The 20,362-nt window shown below is 43.5% G+C and overlaps 2 protein-coding genes across 3 annotated transcripts; both read right to left on the bottom strand.

The window, feature by feature from the left end:
* Positions 1-811: 811 nt before the first annotated feature.
* LOC310871632 (protease-associated domain-containing protein 1-like) lies at positions 812-4,983 on the bottom strand. Of its 2 annotated transcripts, XR_014570317.1 has the most exons (6): positions 4,861-4,983; positions 4,487-4,587; positions 4,154-4,263; positions 2,663-2,830; positions 949-2,438; positions 812-877 (listed from the first exon to the last, which is right to left on the bottom strand). XR_014570317.1 is itself a non-coding variant. In XM_083783251.1 (5 exons), exons 1-5 carry the CDS (start codon positions 4,970-4,972, stop codon positions 2,318-2,320), a joined length of 612 nt encoding a protein of 203 aa, XP_083639377.1. In that variant the 5' UTR covers positions 4,973-4,983; the 3' UTR covers positions 812-2,317. The 2 variants fall into 2 exon arrangements, 1 of the variants encoding a protein (XP_083639377.1); XM_083783251.1 differs by having other exon boundaries at positions 812-2,438.
* Positions 4,984-14,706: 9,723 nt separating this feature from the next.
* il12b2 (interleukin 12B 2) lies at positions 14,707-18,752 on the bottom strand (the record flags this gene model as incomplete). Its single annotated transcript, XM_083783357.1, has 5 exons — positions 14,707-14,715; positions 14,864-14,941; positions 15,079-15,230; positions 16,671-16,910; positions 18,713-18,752. 5 exons carry the CDS (start codon positions 18,750-18,752, stop codon positions 14,707-14,709), a joined length of 519 nt encoding a protein of 172 aa, XP_083639483.1.
* Positions 18,753-20,362: the final 1,610 nt, after the last annotated feature.

The raw sequence follows: 20,362 nt of genomic DNA on the forward strand, positions 1-20,362 counted from the left end.
ATCTGAAAAATATTTTGTTCCATTTTGTTGAGTTAAGATTTAAGTTTAAAAAGATATATTAAAAGATCTTCATGAGTTTGAATGACTGTGTGCATAGTGTGTGTGAACGGTATAAGCGAATTGGTTCCATCTGCTGGATAAACACAGCACACTCTTATATGTATAGACCTATACTGTGAATTTCTTATATCACGGTTATTTTAGAAGCAGCTTGACTTGACTAAACAACTCCAAATTCTATGAAAGTGTTTCAAATGCTCCACACTACAGTGTGGAGGAAAACATAAGCTATTGAGACAATCAGATGAAAATCATAGTATTTATTGTTTCAGGAACACCAGACAAAAAGGTTAATTATAAAGGTTAATTAAAGCTCAGCAATTGTCCTTGTTGTGACTTCAACTTCCATCAGGCTCTCCAGTGGCATTTTCAGAGAACTACAACCGTAGGTGTAAAAGTGCTGTAAACACAAATACTGTCAACTGCATCCTATCTCTCAAGACCAAAATTGTATAAATTCTTTATTTGTTAACAAATTAGTTCCCAGATTGACAGCACCCCAATGTTTAGGATAGCAGATTCCTCCCTCTGGTTTGAGACTAGGATTACTGACATGAAATGGGATGATGGCAATCTAAATCCTAAATTAAATTGTAATCAATTTGGTAAGCATTATTAGGTCAGTCTTGGCTTGCTAAGTATTTTTTACATTTTCTGAGTAGTGTCAAATGTGACCTTAAATAAACCCACATCTGGGCCTGCTTAAATAATCAATGTAGACAGTAGAACTTTGCACGTTTTTATATTATGGATTTAGAAGCTTAGCAGCCTATTGGGTCCTCTGAGACCCAAAAATCTGTGACAGAAGCCCTGATGGCTCTCTAGTGAATATAAGACATAGGAGGAAGAGACACCTAACTGTATACGGTCCTCCAGGGTTTCAACCACATTCAACCCGTCATGTCTCAAATCATGAAAAAAGTTGAACTACAAGCTCATACAGTAGTGTGTGCAGTGGTGTCATGCTCGTAGAACGCAGTACTACGCCGTGGTACCAGGACGGAACGGTGCATGTGCGTGCACGCTAGAATGCGTCCCCTATAGATTCAAGAGAAGACGCACCAAATCAAGCTCGCGTCACCACCAGACTTTCCAAGACGCACTAAGTACCCAGTGGTGCGTGCACATGCGTGCGCACGTGGCGTCATTAAAACACTGTGGTACCAGTAAAAAAAAAAAACACCATGACACCACTGAGTGTGTGCAACTGTGCATAATATGAAACTTTATACGAGTACTACAGAGTAATCTTTTTCCACTATAGTAAAGGTCTTCGCTTCAATTTCAGTATAGCTAACTGCTGGTCATGAAAAGTAAACACTGGTGCAGGGAAGCACTTATAGCCTTAGCACCTGCCATGGGATACAGCTAATAGAGCCACCAGGCACAGGGCCAACAGGCAAAGATTGTTTTTGTCAGGAGAAACAATACAATCTAGAACATATAAAGGGTTTGTTTATTAAATATGTGGTCTTCAAACTTCTCCATGGACATGTTTTATGTGAGAATTACAAATGAAGACAGCATTTAGCTAAGGCAGAACAAAGCACACAATTTTGTGCATGAATATTTGACAGATTGATGGTGGGTTCAGTTTAGCTGAATTTAATTTAGACAATTGTACATTGCACAGAACTGTGTTGGTCTTAACTGTATGTCAACCACTTTTAATAGCGGTTAATAGCTTTTAATACTACTTCCTCCAAACATTGCCATATTTGTTTGGGAACAATACACATCATTGTGTAATGTCTGTTTTCCGTATATACTTCCTCACTCAATGGTGAACATGTGCAAGGATCCCTGCACATGAATAGAACATGTAGATAGTTCTATTAAAACAAACAATATGAGGTCCACAACCATTACTAAATGAAAAAACGTCGACTTCATCCAGACAGCTGAAATTGAGAAACGGGTTATTTCTCAGCCAAGGTCGTCCTGCGATGACAAGAGTTTCTAGAACCACCACAGATGGTGATAAAGGTAAAGGCTCTGATAAGAAGTCCGTTGGAATAGGATTGTCAAAGGGCACTGCTTATAACCGAGGTGACCCAATCTGTGTGTGCATGTTTGTTTGCACAACTGAGTGTAAAAATGGACCCTAAACATAAACTAACACTGAGGCTTTAGCTGTGCACCAGTTTTAGAGAGCAGGCATGTATTTCCATACCACCAATGGGATTCAGTGTGAGGCTGCGTGTTTACAGGGTATGTGGGCTGTTGATTCATGTGAGTTCTGGTGTGCGTGTTGACTCTACCACAGAGTCCACGGAGGTTGCTTGAGGGGGAAAGAGGCCAAAGAAGAAACGTTGACAGGAATGGAGATAACAGCCCATGGTAGTGCTTGTCTCTGGAGAGACCGTCTGATCATCAGCCTGGAACAAATGCATATGAAAATCGACATGAACATCACCAAATGTGAAAAGGTGATTAGTGTTATATTATTATACGTATGAAACCAGTAACGCATCACTTTTCAAAATAGCCAATCACTGTGGCACCAGACACTATCGTACAATACCACTAAGTATAAATCAGGGTAGTGTTCATCTACAGTATGTCAGGGTGTGTGAGAGTGGCTGTGTATCTCTCTTATTACCCGTCTCTTCCCAGTAGGAACAGTGCAGGTATGCTGGGTCTGGCTGTGCTCCCATCAGTAACCATGTCCAAATACTGGCTGTCGTTATCAACTGCATCATCAGCAATCAACACTGCTTTGCCCCCTGCCTCCTCCACTAGTCGAGCCTTATGGACAAAAGAACAGCCCCTGCAGTTCATGCAGATAGAAGAAAACATTAAAAAAAAAAAATTCAACATGTGTGAGAATGACAGGAAAGAAGTATGTAGAAAACATCTTCATGGTGATACACATTGACACATGTTAATAACAAAATCAGCATTTTCTTTCATCAGGAGAGTTCCTCCTCGTTGACATTGATAATGATAATCATCATATGTGTTGATCAAATGCCCTTTTCACAATTTTACCAGTACCAAACTTTTGGGTAGAGCTAGGATGAGAATGACATCAAGATTCTGTCTTAACACAAACATTAAATGCAATTTAAATTTACGTCATATGTATCTGAGCAAATCGGCTGGCGGTATGCGTATGTCGGTGGAAACCCTTAGCCAATAAGGTACCACCATTCTTGGTGACTAAGTAGCCCCACAAGTCAGAACCCAATGGTACTGAAGTTTCTGACATTTTTGAGACCCAGTACCATGGGGTCCTATTCCACCGCTACCCTGCTACCGGGTACGCAAACATAAATAAACATAAATACCTTCGGATACGTCGTTTCTGCGCCGTTTGAGTGCTTCTGTTCGTTTGAGTGATTCTGATTCTAAGAGCTATAAGTTACAACGGATACCGCTGCGAATTCTCCTGTGCCGTGGACGCCGTTAAGTATTTTTAATCTTTGTTTAACCGATTTGGTCGCTTTGATTCTTCTCTTCCTTCCTTGTTTATGGACACCTCATTGTACCGCCTATCTGGCTAGCTAGTGGCTATAGCTATGACAGAGCAGATCAGAGGCAGGAACGTAGCCATGCACAAGCCAACACCGCAGCGGGAGGCGGTACAATAAACGGTAAATAAACAAGGAAGGAAGAGAAGAATCAAAGCGACCAAATCGGTCAAACAAAGATTAAAAATACTTAACGGCTTCCGCGGCACAGGAGAATTCGCAGCGGTATCCGTTGTAACTTATAGCTCTTAGAATCAGAATCACTCAAACCAACAGAAGCACTCAAACGGCGCAGAGACGACGTTTCCGACGATATTTATGTCTGCGTTCTATCATTTACATACGAAAACACATCAACACACAGGGACCCCATGGGTCAGCCCGGTTCGGCACGATAGATTGGGCTGACCCAGAGGGTTCCGAGAGGGGCTAGTGACTAAGGTATGTTTCAAGGTTGGTATAAGGTCAATAATTGATTAGAGCGCCCTTCACTTCACACAGGTGTTTCAATATGGAATTAGCTTATGTAAAATCAAATGTATAGACATGAATTGTTCCTGGATATCATTTACTTTACTAATTTGCTACAAATATAGCACATGCATTGCACACATAATTACCCTCGTTCCAGTAGGATTACTTGTCCCTGAATTAATTCTCTGTTCCTCATTTCTGAGCAGCCGTCTGCTGGCTCTGCTGGCACAAGTAAAATCTCATCATAAGAACAAGTCTGGGTCCCAGATGAGAAAACAGAGAAGTGCCGGAGAGGATGTAGGAGGTAATGAAGACCAAAACACAAACAGAAACGACCAAAGACCACCACCGAGAAATGTGAGGGAGAGATAGGAGAAAAAGATCGAGCATTAGTGGGGTATGAGGGGCAAGAGGTCAGACACTTTCTTTGGTGAATAATATATCCCAACAACAATTAAGTACAGAGTAATATTACTTACAAAATCTCCACCAAAGTCTTTTGCAGGAGCTGCACTGAAGATGTAACCTATGTCCTCAGGACTGAGAACTCGGAAGTAGAGCAATTCATTGACCCCAAGACCTGGAACAGTCCAAATTGGAGACACGTCAAAATAAATTGATGTTCACTTTATGCATAAACTGCATAATGAATGATGACGACTCGACGAGTCGAGAAGGTAAGTGAAGTTTACGTTATTATATAAACAATCGGCCAGTCATTCAAAATAGCTCAGTGTATGTAGCATTGTAGCCTGTGTTACAGATCACCTACTGTGTATGCTAATGTTTAGGCTACTAGCCATAATATGCAGACGTTGGCTGAAACGCAGCCATGCACCCGTGCCTTTCTCACCTGATATGTAACTAAAATGCATGAGAATACTCCACAGACAAATAATCCACGATGTTTCAGTCATGTTAGCCATGTTGAATACATTTGCAGCCGCAATGTTCTGTACATACATTGATATGGAAGGACCAGTTTTAAGTGAGTAATAATAAGTGCAATTTCCGGTTGTGTATTTCAAAATAAAACCCTATGGATAGGTCCAGCAGAGGGGGACGGTCCCCAGGCCCCAGCATAGAGTAGGGGGTACACAGGTCTTTGCATTTCGTGAACTAATTACATATATACAATGAAAATGTATTTTTTTTATCACTATTATTTCATAAAATGCTTTTATTTTGATGGCTAACTCGATCTCTACTTGCGTTACCGCTGTGGTTGGGTATGCTGTTTACGCATGCGCGCTAGCCACCAAAGTACTTATTTTTTTCCTTTATTTTATTGACAAGAAATATGGTACAGAGAATTCAGAGAATTAATCAGCACCAAGTAACACCAGTGTTATGTCTCACTGACAGCTGTTCGATGGTGCTGCGCTTATTGCATGTTCCTGCATGCTTGTGATGATTGGGGGGATTTCTGGGATCTAGTACTTCAGTCTGATATACAAGATGAGTGTATGATGTTGCTGCTTCTCCGTTTGTATGATTACTCTGAGTTTGAAAGTAAAGAAGAGTTGTGTTAACCTGTGTCATGGTCCACTGATTCACAAACACAATAACCAGATAAACAGAAGAGTATACTCTATGGTCTAGAAGACTAACCTTGCGTCACCAGACTTTCCACCTCGGAGGAAACTGCATGTCTTCTAGACTGATTGATTGATTGATTGAAATATTTATTAACAGTTTGTAGAATTTACAGTACATTTTAAGCACAAACTCAATACAAAGACTGTCAACTGTGAGTGGACGACCCAATTAAGCATTACACTTGCTTACAACAGGGTCCACATTGTTCAATTCATCAAAACATTTAAAGACATACAAACATTTAGAGACATACAAATAGACATTTCTATGTAGCTAAAGAACAGAACAGGAATTCATCATATGGGAAGCAAAAAAGGGAAAAGATACAATATACAGTGAGGGAAAATGGGGGGGGGGATTCAGATTTTACAGAGGCCAGTTTCGAATTGCAGCCATCCGTAGGTGCCCTTTGAGAGCGGTTTTGAAGGAGTCAAGGGATTCACATGTCTTAATGACTGTTGGTAGGGCGTTCCACATTTTGGTGGCATAGGAGCAAAAATAATTTAGTCCCTTGTTTGTGCCGAATCTGGGTTGCACATGGTTTGTTGCACTCCCTCTGGTGTTGTGGGTGTGGACTTCGTTTACATTAAGGAAGTATTTAGACAGGTACATGGGTATCTTGGTGGTGTATCGAATCTTGTGGACCAGACCCATTGCAAGATGCTGTACTCTGTCGACGACCCTAAGCAATCCCAGCCTGTCAAAGTGGGCAGGGGTGAGGTGGGTTCGGGGGGTGAGGCCAAGTAGGAGCCTGACCAGTTTGTTTTGGGAGGTCTGGAGCCTTGTTTTGAGGGCCTTTGAGGTGCTGTGGTACCAAGAGGTGGATGCATAGTCAAAGAAACCTTGTACGAGGGCTCCTGTTAAGGTCTTCAAGGTGTTTTTGCTGACCAGTGAGGAGATCCTGTAAAGGAATCTTGTTCTTTGATTGACTTTTTTGATTACGTTGGTGGCCATTTTATCACCGGAAAGATTGGCCTCCAGGATGGAACCTAGGTAGGTAATTTGATCTTTTCGTGTGATAATATTGTCACCCACTCTAACCAAGAAGCCATCTGCCTTGTTGAGGTTACAATTTGATCCGAAGAGGATGGATTCAGTTTTTCCCAGGTGTAAGGATAGTTTGTTATCAGCGAGCCAGGTGCAGATTCTACCGAGTTCAGAGCTGAGGGTCTTTTCAACCTGCAGTTTGTTCCTGTCCGAGACCAGCAGTGCTGAGTCATCTGCGAGACTGCGAACAGGAACAAGTTGCAGTCACAAGCTGAAGTCATGTCGTTAACATAAATTAGGAACAGTAAAGGCCCTAGTATGCTTCCTTGTGGGACGCCACACCTCACTGGGAGGGGAGGGGACAGTGTTCCGTTCACCTCCACCATCTGTTCTCTCCCCTCCAGGTAGGATTGCATCCAGCTCACTGATGTGCTATCAAAACCAATAGCTTTAAGCTTGTTAACCAGTATGGAGTGGTTCACGGTGTCAAAAGCCTTTTGGAGGTCCAGCATGACCATGCCGCAGTATTTTCCAGCATCCACCTCGTGTTTGATGTGATCGCTCAAATAGAGGAGGCATGTGTCAGTGGAGTGGGATGTTCTGAAACCAGATTGGAACTCGTACAGCAATTTATTAGTGGCAAGATACTTTTCAACCTGTTCATAGACTATTTTTTCCATCACTTTCGAGATGGAGCTTAGAATAGAAATAGGGCGGTAGTTGCCGGGTTCTAATTTACTCCCTTTTTTGTACAAGGGGGTTACTTTGGCCAGTTTAAAATCTTGGGGGACCTGTCCCTGTTTGATGGAGAGGTTAACTATGTGGGTGATGACTGGAGCTATGGAAAAGGCTGAGTCTCTGAGAAATTTGGAGGGAATATTGTCATGGCCAGTGGCCTTGTGGGGTTGGAGGGCACTCAGTTTTTTAAGTACCTCCTCGGTTGTTACCATTGCCATTTTAAAATCATCTTTACAAACACCAAGGTTTTTGTAGAAGGCTTTGATGTGCTCTACACCAAAACGCCCAGAGTGGGAGGGCAGTTTGCTAACCAGCTTTGTTGCAATGTTTGTAAAGAAGATGTTCAAGTGGTTGGCTACATCGAGTTTGTCAGTGATGAGGGTGTTATTCGATTTGATGTTTATGTTAGTAAACCTGGTTTTAAGTTTCCGACCACAGCCTAGTTGGTTGTTTAGTAACTTCCATAGCTCCCGAGGATTGTTTTTGATTTCCTCTGCTTTATCATTGATAAAGTTACATTTGGCTGATTTGGTCATGGCAATTACACCGTTTCTTAGCTTGTTACACTGGGCTTTTAGGTTGCGCAGTTTGGTTTGGAGATCACTGTCGAAGCGCTTGCACTTGGCTAGTTTGGACTTAAGTTCAGAGCATTTGTTGTCTCTGGCTTTCATTGCAGTCAGTATGTCCGAATTCATCCATGGCTCCGAGCGGGTTTTGACCCTGACGGTTCTCAAAGGAGCCATGATGTGCAGTACTTTCATCCGACGGAGCATTGGTCCGAACGACAACCTACCTCCTCCCTCACCCTAGCCCTAACCTCCCCCGGGGCAGACACCTAAACCTAACCGCAACCCTCTCCCGACCCGCAGCGCACCTCGGAGCAATGCTCTGTCGGATGATAGTATGCCTCCCCTTCTGGACTAGAGATGTTGAAATGATGAAATCAAATTAATCAAAGCATTTGCAGCCTTATCCTCTACACGTCCCTTACTCCCTTTTACTATTATGCCCAAAGCATTTAACCAATTGACAGTAATATTAAGTAAATGGAGGGAGTCTAGGGAAAAATGTTTTTGGACAGATTTATTTCTTTATTTTATAAATGCGTTAGCGAGCTGTAGCCTACGATAATATCTGAATTCCCAGAAGTTTCTTTTCAAGCACAACTCAATACAAAACAGTTAACTGTGGACGATACCATAAACAAAGCATTACACTTGTTTACAATAGGTCTACCGCATGTTCAATTCAACATAACATTTAGAGACGTACAAATATACACACCAAAAAACAGGAAATCATCATAGAGGAGGTAAAAAAAAGGGGACATATAGTGACTGTCAGTGAGGGGAACAGGGTCAGGGTACTAACGTATAATTTGTTTTTCTCTTCAAAATAAAATTGAGAAAACAAGAAAATATCACGTTTTATTTTTAAACCTAAAATGAAACAACAGAACACAGGCCTGTTTTTCGTTATTCTGAATGTCTGTAAACATTGGAAATCAGCGCCAGGTCCACGTTCGTGTTCTGTTTTGTTGATTCAGAATGGAAAATAGAAATATAGAACACAGGTTCAGTGTTCGAAGTTGTGGACATTGAAGTGATGCACATCAGCGTCGGAGAGGAACAGGCACTGTCAGATCAGTTACGCAACTTTTGGGAAATCGAATCCCTTGGAATCCACATGAAAGAAATGCATTCGTGCATATCCACGGATACAGTTGAGTTTTCAAATCAGCCTCATGGTGATTACAACAGGCCAAGTTGCGTCTCTCACACACACACACACACACACACACACACACACACACACACACACACACACACACACACACACACACACACATACACTGTATTTTTAAAAGAGGAAATACATTTTCAAGAATTTCACCATTCTCTTCACCTACAGAGTAGCCTCTCCTCGATACCCAGGCTTTCATTTAAAACAGGGGTTTTCAACTGGTTTTGATCCAAGGAACCACCATTCTGACTAGCAGCAGCCTGGGGACCACCACTGTTGTCGGGTGGGTTCATCGTAGATCTAGGATGGACCCACCCGACACAATAGTGGTGGCCCTGGTGGGGCATTCATGCACCATGGGTTAAGATTGATTTTGTTTTATTCTTACTTGTTACTCACTAATCACACTATCACAGGCTACATTCATGAGCTGGACAAAAAAAAACTATGTTTCAAAGTATTTTATTATCAAAAGTTTTACTAAAGTGTTTTTTACTTGTACTAAGCAGGACTCAAAATAAGTCTCAAAATAATAATCCATTTCAGTTAATCACCCAAACACTGAAGACACATTTGACACTTGGTGCATTTGACAGTCACAGTATATAGGTTTGTTTCTGACAACCCCCCCCCCCCCCCACGCGCGCACACACACACACACACACACACACACACACACACACACACACACACACACACACACACACACACACACACACACACACACACACACACACACAGAGAAACAGAATATATAATTTTATCTTATTCTATTTTAATAATCTTCTCTTTATTTTAACCAACCTATACAACCTGCACTACATTTTACTAGGGCCTTATACAGTACCTTTCTAACAGACAGAGGGAACTGTTCATTGTGTACCGTCACTTTAAAAGCGTAATGTATACATCGTACGACGGTGTCACGCACCAAAAATAGCCAATCTACAAGCTCACACCGGGGCTCCACCGGGCGCGTTGCGCCTCCGTCGTGTGCGTCAAAAAACGAACCGGCCAACCGGGACAATTTGAATGCATTTGAACGCAACACAACGTGGGCAGTGGAGCCACCCTTCATTGATTAAAACGGCAACGATAGACTGAGAAGTTGCACATTGAATAGTGAATACTAGTATTATGTGAGACTATTCAATCGATCCGCGGCAGATATTATAACTCTATGGCAGGGAGATTTGACTTTCCCAAACGTATTATTATGAATTGAATGAATAATTTATGGCAACGTCTTACCGTGCTTGCCTTGGGCAGCAAGCACGGTAAGCATGCATGCGTTGGGTGGAAGAGCAGGATGGTTGTTCCGCTGGCAGCTGATGACTCCGTCAGCTTTTCTTTGGTTTATTTGACACCTTGAGCACTTGACCTTTTGAAATGTTAGATTCGACTTAAGTTATTATTATTATTATTTACAAACAAGTAAAAAGAGTGCAAATAAGTTTTATATTAGAAAGGTAAAAAAAAAAGTAAAGAAAAAAAAGGCAAAAATATAACTTTTCTGAATGCTTGGCTGCGGACCACCAGCAGTACCTCCGCGGACCACCAGGGGGCCGCGGACCACCGGTTGAAAACCCCTGATTTAAAAAATGAAACCTACAGAGTAAACTAAAAAGTCAGTCTTTCTAAGACAAAAACAAAAATAAATGTTACCATTCCATCATTTTCTGTACTAATAATAAAATTTGTTTAAATTACTCCTAAACATTTTGCCAAACATCACACATTCTCCTATCCTCCTGGTGGAGACCTGTGCCCAGAAGGGAACTTTTTCTAGTTAATTTCTGCATCTCGTAGGGGCCGGTGTGGGTACCGGATCTCTTTTGCATTTGGATGGCAAAAATGACAGATCTTCAAGTTCAGTGTCTTGAATGAGATGTGCTGTGAGTTTGCATATCTGCTATTTTCCAGCATAGGACCGTTGCACAGTGAAGTATAAACAAGGCTTTAGGATTTATAAATCGGAAAGATAAGGAGGGATTTGGAAGCAAAAGGAATGCCCATAGTAGATGTACTGTACCCATCACCATCATAGGGATGGATGCAGTGGAATTAGGAGTCCTAGCTGTTTTGTTGATTCAGAATGGAAAATAGAAATCCAACCCTAACGTCCCCGTCGTGAGAGGTGGAAACAGGTAAAGCTGGCTAATAGGGAAATGGTAAAAAGCACTCATGGAAGAACAAGAGAGAAGAGATGCGACCCGGCCTGGAGGAAGCCCGGGGCCCCCCTCTGGAGCCAGGCCCGGAGGAAGGGCCCGTCAGCGAGCGCCTGGTGGCCGGGCTTACCACGGAGCCCGGCCGGGCACAGCCCGAAGAAGCAACGTGGGCACATCTTCTCCGCCACGTGGGCCCACCACCCGCGTCAGGAAGCAGTGGGGTCGGGTGCGCTGCCAGACGGGTGGCAGTGACACTGGAGTGTTTGGACGGACCAGACCTGGACAGCAGAGGCTGACTTTGGGGACGTGGAACGTCACTACACTGGTGGGGAAAGAACCGGACCTGGTGCGGGAGGCTGAGCGCTACAGGTTAGACCTGGTGGGGCTCACCTCCACACACAGTAAGGATTCTGGAACCAAACTCTTAGACAAGGGGTATACCTTGTTCTTTTCTGGAGTTGCCCAGGGTGTGAGGGCTCAGGCGGGTGTGGGGATACTCACAAGCCCCCGTCTGAGTGCCACTACGTTGGAGTTTACTCCGGTGGACAAGAGGGTCGCTTCCCTCCGCCTTAGGGTTGGAGGGGGGAATACTCTGACTGTTGTTTGTGCGTACGCACCGAACGAGAGTTCAGAGTATCCGGCCTTCTTGGATACCCTACATGGGGTCCTGAATGGGGCACCTGTGGGGGATTCCATAGTCTTACTGGGGGATTTCAACGCACACGTGGGCAATGACAGAGATACTTGGGCTGGCGTGATTGGGAGTAACGGTCTCCCGGATCTGAACCCGAGTGGTGGCTTGTTATTGGACTTCTGTGCTAGTCATGGATTGACCATAACAAACACCATGTTCAAGCATAAGCATGTACTTGGTACCAGAGCACCTTAGGCCAAAGATCAATGATCGATTTTGTAATCGTGTCAGCTGATCTGAGGCTGTATGTTTTGGACACTCGGGTGAAGAGAGGGTCTGAACTGTCAACTGATCACCATCTGGTGGTGAGTTGGTTCAGATGGCGGGGGAAACCTCTGGACAGACCTGGCAAACCCAAGCGTGTAGTGCGGGTGAACTGGGAACGTCTGGAGGAGACCTCTGTCCGGAAGGACTTCAACTCCCACCTCCGGCGGGACTTCTCTGGCATCCCTGTGGAGGTTGGGGACATTGAACAGGAATGGGCAATGTTCAAAGCCTCTATTGCTGAAGCTGCAGCTGTGAGCTGTGGCCAGAAGGTCATAGGTGCCTCAAGGGGCGGAAACCCTCGAACTCCCTGGTGGACAGCGGAGGTCAGGGAAGCCGTCCGACTGAAGAAGGAGGCCTACCGGGATATGTTATCCCGGGGGACTCCGGAGGCAGTTGCAGGGTACCGACAAGCTCGAAGGGCAGCAGCCGCGGCTGTGACTGAGGCAAAGCAGCGGGTGTGGGAGGAGTTCGGGGAATCCATGGAGAAGGAGGCACCAAAGTTGTTCTGGAGGACCGTACGACACCTCAGGAGGGGAAAGCGGGGAACCATCCAAGCCATGTACGGTAAAGATGGGACTCTGCTGACTTCAAATGAGGAGGTCGTAGGGCGCTGGAAGGAACACTTAAACCCAATAATATCAGACCCACCCTCCCTGACAGGAGCAGAGCCTGAGGATGATGGGGGATCGTCGGAAATCTCCCAGAAGGAAGTCACTGAGGTAGTTAAGCAGCTCCACAGTGGCAAAGCTCCGGGGGTTGATGAGATTCGTCCAGAAATGCTGAAGGCACTGGGTGTTGAGGGGCTGTCTTGGTTGATACGCCTTTGCAACATTGCGTGGAAGTCTGGGGCAGTGCCGAGGGAGTGGCAGACCGGGGTGGTGGTTCCACTGTTTAAAAAGGGGGATCAGAGGGTGTGTGCCAATTACAGAGGTATCACATTACTCAGCCTCCCTGGGAAAGTCTACGCCAAGGTGCTGGAAAGGAGGGTCCGGCCGATAGTCGAACCTCAGATTCAGGAGGAGCAATGTGGAACAACTGACCAGATCTATACTCTTGCAGGAATCCTGGAGAAGGCCTGGGAGTATGCATATCCGGTCTACATGTGTTTTGTGGATTTGGAGAAGACATATGACCGGGTCCCCCGGGATGTCCTGTGGGAGGTGCTGCGGGAGTATGGGGTGAGGAGGACCTTATTGAGGTCCATCCAATCTTTGTACACCCAAAGCGAGAGCTGTGTCCGTGTGCTCAGGAGTAAGTCCGAGTCGTTTCCGGTGGGGGTTGGCCTTCGCCAGGGCTGCGCTTTGTCACCTATCCTGTTTGTGATTTTCATGGACAGGATATCGAGGCGTAGTCGTGGCGGAGAGGGTATTCGGCTCGGTGACCTAAGGGTTGAATCACTGCTTTTTGCAGATGATGTGGTCCTGATGGCACCATCGGTCCAAGACCTTCAGCTCTCACTGGACCGGTTCGCAGCCGAGTGTACGGCGGCTGGGATGAGGATCAGCGTCTCCAAATCTGAGGCCATGGTTCTCAGCAGGAAACCGGTGGATTGTGCAGTCCGGGTAGGGAATGAGGCACTACCCCAGGTGAAGGAGTTCAAGTATCTCGGGGTCTTGTTCACGAGTGAGGGGAGAACGGAGAAGGAGATCAGCCGGAGAATCGGAGCGGCAGGGGCGGTATTGCAGTCGCTGTACCGCACTGTTGTGACGAAAAGAGAGTTGAACCAGAAGGCAAAGCTCTCTGTCTACCGAGCAATCTTCGTTCCTACTCTCACCTATGGTCATGAAGTGTGGGTCATGACCGAAAGTATAAGGTCACGAATACAAGCGGCCGAAATGAGTTTTCTTCTACGGGTGGCTGGCATCTCCCTTAGAGATAGGGTGAGAAGTTCAGTCACACGAGAGAGACTCGGAGTAGAACCGCTGCTCCTTCACCTGGAAAGGAGTCAGCTGAGGTGGTTCGGGCATCTGGTTAGGATGCCTCTCGGGCGCCTCCCTAGGGAGGTCCTCGACGCATGTCCCACTGGGAGGAGACCCCGGGGCAGACCAAGGCGCAGTTGGAGGAAATACATCGACTCACTGGCCTTGGAACGTCTCGGAATCCCCCAGGAGGAAGTCACTAATGTTGCTCTGGAGAGGGAAGTCTGGAGCTCTCTGGTGGAGCTGTTGCCCCCGCGACCCAACTACGGATAAGCGGTTGAAGATGGATGGATGGATGGAGAATGGAAAATAGAAGTATAGAACACAGGTTCAGTGTTCTGTTTTGTTGTTTCAGAATGGAAAATATAAGTATAGAACACAGGTTCAGTGTTCTGTTTTGTTGTTTCAGAATGGAAAATAGAGCAATAAAAATAAAGCAATTATTTCTTCACTGTTAAACATTCATAATTAAATATGTCAATTAATACACAAACATTTTATGAAACATTTGAGTAATTCAAAGTGATGATTTCATATTAAACTTATTGAGCTAAAAATTAGGTGAGGGCTGGGATATCATCAGCTTATGATGCCTCATAGTGAGACAGACACATGGTGAATTTGAGAAATTGACATGGCGATGAAAGAAAGAGTTGAGACAGTAAATTTACATTATGACATAATAGTAGAAATGCAAGTACAAGTAGATATCCAGGGGCTCCACTTGCTCCAAAGTCTGACCATCTGCAGGGAGTCTCTGGAACGTGCTCTCAGTTTGGTAATTCCCTTTGGTATATCAGTCGATGTCGAGTGCCCCGTCTAGAGTGAGAGAGATTGCATAATTAAGTATACCCAGTAGAGAAACAGTGGGTGGAAGAATGTCAGAGGACTATGTGTGCACGTGTGTGCGTGCGCGTGTACATATTTGCGTTTTCATGTGTCTTGCTGTACTGTACCTTGCCGTTGTCCCTATACACATATTCTATCTCATGTTCCAGGCTGAAGTAGCTATGAGGGGAAGACCAGCTGGATGCAGGAGTTATATTCACTTTCAGGTTCTGTCCTGGCATTTCCTGGCAGGTCAGTCTCTTGGGAGGGTCTGGCTGGACTGTAGGGGTTAAAAAAAACACCACAGTTCTATTGTGAATCAGCACCATCAAAATCACAATTTATATTTATATTGTTTGTCATGTTCAGACCAAAAAAAAGATCACCTGAAATACAGTACTTCAAACACTGTACTGTACTGTACTGTACTGTACTGTACTGTACTGTACTGTACTGTACTGTACTGTACTGACCCCTCAAATTATTTTGGGGGGTCCCCAGACGATTAAAAATAATAGTGAAAATAGTTTTTATTGGCAAATGACTTAAGATATAATGTAATTTTGTCTAGCAAAAATATTGCAGCCAGTGGTGTATTGGTGATTTATTTCCCGGCGGTACGGCATTTAGATTAAAAATGCAGCCCTTATTTGACAGTGAATTAAATTAGAATTACCAATCTCTCTGAGATAAAACCTCTTGGTAATCTTGAGGTAAGAGTAGTGGTTGATGGCCTCTGCAGTGACTTCCAGCTTGTTATTTTCCTCTTTGCATGGGTCGAGGGAGTGGGTTATTTCAAACTCTAATCCCCCATCTGAGTGCTGGCCAGTGATCCAGGTGCAGGACTTCTCACCGTCAGTGCTAGAGTTGCATTCAATAACATTAACAAATTAAATTTGAAATTGGGAGTCGACCAGCCCCCTGTCTGTTATGTAGATATACTGTATCTCTAGCACAAATGAAATAACAGAGGTTGCCTCTTGCCAGTGACTGCTGGCTTATTTGAATCGGTCTGTAGGAAAGTGAGAGTAAACAGTAACAGGAGAGAAGGTGCCAGAGCAATATCAAACCAGCAATATCAGACCAGCAAGGATACATCCAGAGGAGACCAGACTGTTGCCTATTCATGCAGTAAATTGTCTTACCAGGAATAGCCCAGTCCCAAGCGTACTGCTGTGAAATCACTATGACTATGGTTCCATTTGCAGCTGAAGTTACAACTATATGATTTTGCACGGCAGTGCAAGGACCCTACAAACACAAATATGGTAATCATTTATCACAAAACGTGCATTTTTGTGATTGTTTATTATCTGGGATATGAAGTGGAAATAACACTACATTTCATCTCTGTAAGTTATTTAGCACAGTAGGCCTACATTTCAGGCCTGTTCAGTTGAGCATTCAGTGTTCTCTGCCAGCCATTAATGAAAGAAATGAAAATAGACAAGATAGTTTTCCAGACATTAAGGGCTTTGTTATAGTTTTTTCTATTTATTAAGAATTATGCAAATAATGTTGTCTGCTTTTGGTTGAGAGGCTCAATGTAACATTCTGTGTATCGACAAGACAACCGGACAGTCGGCCTCATGCAGTTCAGTGCAGCAAATGCATTCTGATTGCAGAATATTGATCAGTCATGGACCATAGGCTTCAGCTATCATACACATTCTAGTGTTAAGTGTACCTGTTTAATATTGCACACAAACAAATATCTTACCGTATTCCTCGTCGACAGCCTCAAACCGCAGATAGGCTGATGATAGCATCTCCACTCCGTTCCAACAGCTGTATTCTCCCAGCATTGGAACATCCACATCACTCACAGTCAGATTGAAGCCATCGTGATTATCTGCTACTTCCTCGTCCTCGCCATCTGTCGTAAACCTCCATGTGACTGGTCCGTTAGTCTTCACGTTACATGGTATTGTGACTGAGTTATGTTGTTTAGCCACCACCACTTTAGACACAGACACAAACCACAAACACATAGACAGACTAGAAAAAGTGCCCTTCCGGGCACAGGTCTCCACCAGGTTATCCACAGATCCGTGCAGTTAGAGGTAAAAACACTTTTCGGCCAGTTATAGCGCCACCTTGAGGCTGAGTTGAAATTGTTCATGTGGCATTTCGTCCTCGGCCTAGTGGGAATGTGGGTGCACAATTTCACGGAAATCATGCGATGTGTTCATGATTTGCAGCATTTTGTTTGAAACTGAGCACTCCTGTGAACTTTGGAAGCCAATCTTAACCAATCAGGATGGAGTCTGATAAATGTGAAAGACCCGTTTCGTTGAATGGCTCTAGAGAGACTGTGTACCAATTTGCGTGATGTTTGGACAAAATCTGTAGGTGTACTGTGCAAAAACTTGTTTTGCACAAAGCGGCCTCCTGGTGGCGCTATAACAGGCCGTTCTGGAAAGTTTGGGGCAGAGGTTCATCGTTGGCATCCAGGGAGTGTGTGTGCAAAATATGGCATCGACCGGGTTAACGGTGGCCGTTTTGCACAAAGCGGCCTCCTGGTGGCGCTATAACAGGCCGTTCTGGAAAGTTTGGGGCAGAGGTTCATCGTTGGCATCCAGGGAGTGTGTGTGCAAAATATGGCATCGACCGGGTTAACGGTGGCCGAGATTAGCTGTTCACGGACACACGGACGGACACACAAACGGACACACAAACGGACGGACGGAGTGCAAAACATACTCTCCCCACATGCCTTCGGCCTGGTGGAGACAATAAGGAGTATGCTAATAATTCAGTACATGTAATCAGAGACAGCCTATACAATATAGTACTATGCTCTCAACGTTGGGTCCAGGGTCCCTGTGGTCCTTGAGGGGGTTCCAGGGGGTGCCCAACTAAATTAGTTTAATATAACCAAATGGGTTTTTATCAAATCGGGGTCCGTGGCCTAATGCATACCAAACTGGTCCTTGAAGGTTGAGTCTACAAGTGTAATTAGTGACAAGTGTGCTATTATTAATGTACTTACTGTACATACATACTATTTCTCACCTTTCTACTGTGTATATGTTGAGGGACCAAAACCAAATAATTTTGCTCGTGTACTTCTGTACTGTTTATGAGATATAACAAATCTCAAATCTTATTATGAAACTTACCAGTGTCAGGAAATGTGCTATGTCCATACGCTACTGTGAGGCTGATAAGGAGTACGACGACGGATGATGATAGAGTCTTCTGAAACAAAGAGTTAAAGAGAGAGGGGTGGTAGAGAGAGATATTGAGATCTAATATTCACTGATGCTGTCTTTAAAAACAATATTAATTGTTATGAACGGTATTGCATCTACTAGTAGTAACAGAGGAACAATATTCCTCTGCTACAGTGATCATGGAGCACTTTCATTGGATGCATTAATTTTATTTTACCTCTCTTAGCAATGTGAGTTAATAGTAAAAAAGAAAAAAAAGCAGTACTGATCAAAAACAAATAAGTTGACAATATATGCCTGTCTCATTATACCCATGTCCCAGAGAAATAAAAAATAATGTAAACTTCCATACCAGTGACTGTAAAATAAGATAAGAAAATAACCAGAGGTTATACATTTTTCGTTCAATAATCATTCATCACCTCACTTTCACGTACCATTTTGTAGACTGCGATGTCCCTTTGAAAAATCTTTGCCCAGGCTTAATACTCCTGCTGACTTGATGAAATGCCTCGTTGGACTGCATCCTTTAAATCTTTTGAGAGGTGGGTGACTTGTTCAAAAAACAAACCACATATCATCATACCCATGTGGGTAGAGAAAGAGTGGATGGGGGATATGGTCATGGTACTCCCCCCAAGACTGTCAGAAGACTGTGTGTGTGTGTGTGTGTGTGTGTGTGTGTGTGTGTGTGTGTGTGTGTGTGCACTTTATTTCAAATATAGTATGAAGAGAGGCTGCAAATTTGTGAGTATATTCTTTTTACTTGAAATTCTTTTTTTTGGAATACCCCTTGAGATACACTATCTCGTTTTCGAGAGGGTCAATGTCAGTGTGGCCATGGATTGTTCCAAATACGAGTGCTTTCCTCTAAAATACCAGTTTGTCAACAAAATCTCTCAGATAAACAAAATATTATCACATAAACACATGCATGTGCACGCACGTGCACACACACGCACGCACGCACGCACGCACGCACGCACACACACACACACACACACACACACACACACACACACACACACACTGTATTTTTAAAAGAGGAAATACATTTTCCCAATTTCCCAATCACCCTCACCAAAATAAGTGCATGTCTTTGTCAAAAATAAAACATGAAACAAGTGTCACTGAACAAGACACATAACCCCTAACTGCTCCCATAGGTACTATATTAGTATTAGTACTAGCATTGCTCTAATAGCTGGGTAAACTGTAGGACAAACATTTCTGTGACCAAAATATTCCAAAGTTGTGGACGAAATTATTATTAAATATAATTAAATTATAAAATATTAAGCATGACTATTTATGACCATGTTCATTTGGCCAATTATTGTTTAATAAATAAACACTTTACACTTTGTGCAAAATATCACAATTACAATGTGATTTTATCACATTCACTGAGGTTGGTGGACATTAGAAGAGTTTGAAATTAAATTACTTTCTTATATTCTATAATGTAGAGAGTATTCTATAATGGCACACGTTTAAGGACTCACTGTATAGAGCGGCGCAGTCCCTCCCCCTTTCAGAACAATGAACGGCCCAGGAAATGAAAACGCAATGCATTTCCCCATAGGCAGTTTTTATTTAATTTATTTAAAGACCTTTTAAGCGTCGTACGAAGCCAACTCTTGTCGTGACAAATCATGACAACACACACAATATTTTGGACCAAACAAATAATTACAAAGAAGAAAAACAACAAAAAAAGTGTTGTAACCTGCCTTTTTTTTCTACTTTCTAATTCTTTGTTTGGCCCGAAATATTGTGTGTTGTCATGATTTGTCACGACAAGAGTTGGCTTCGTACGACGCTTAAAAGGTCTTTAAATAAATTAAATAAAAACTGCCTATGGGGAAATGCATTGCATTTTCATTTCCTGGGCCGTTCGCTGTTCTGAAAGGGGGAGGGACTGCGCCGCTCTATTACAAATCTATTTTCCATTGCTTTGCAATTATGCCGGTTTTTAAACCCTGAAGCACTTTGAGATTTCTAAAAGTAAAAGTCTGCTACAAATAAAATATATAATTATTATATAATTATGTTATGAGAAATGAACAGAGCTCGTACAATATAACTTCCACAAGTGGCATTTGTAAGCTCTATGGGGCTACACTAAAATCCAGTAGTTTGTAATGTAATGACTTCGGTGTGAACCTACCTGGAGAATGTAGCAAAGGCTGCCTGTACCACCATAGGCAGTTAATATTGAGGATGCCAGAGAACA

The sequence above is a fragment of the Protomyctophum parallelum genome (genome assembly GCF_964188405.1).
Source record: "Protomyctophum parallelum genome assembly, chromosome: 15".
Lineage (NCBI taxonomy): Eukaryota > Metazoa > Chordata > Actinopteri > Myctophiformes > Myctophidae > Protomyctophum > Protomyctophum parallelum.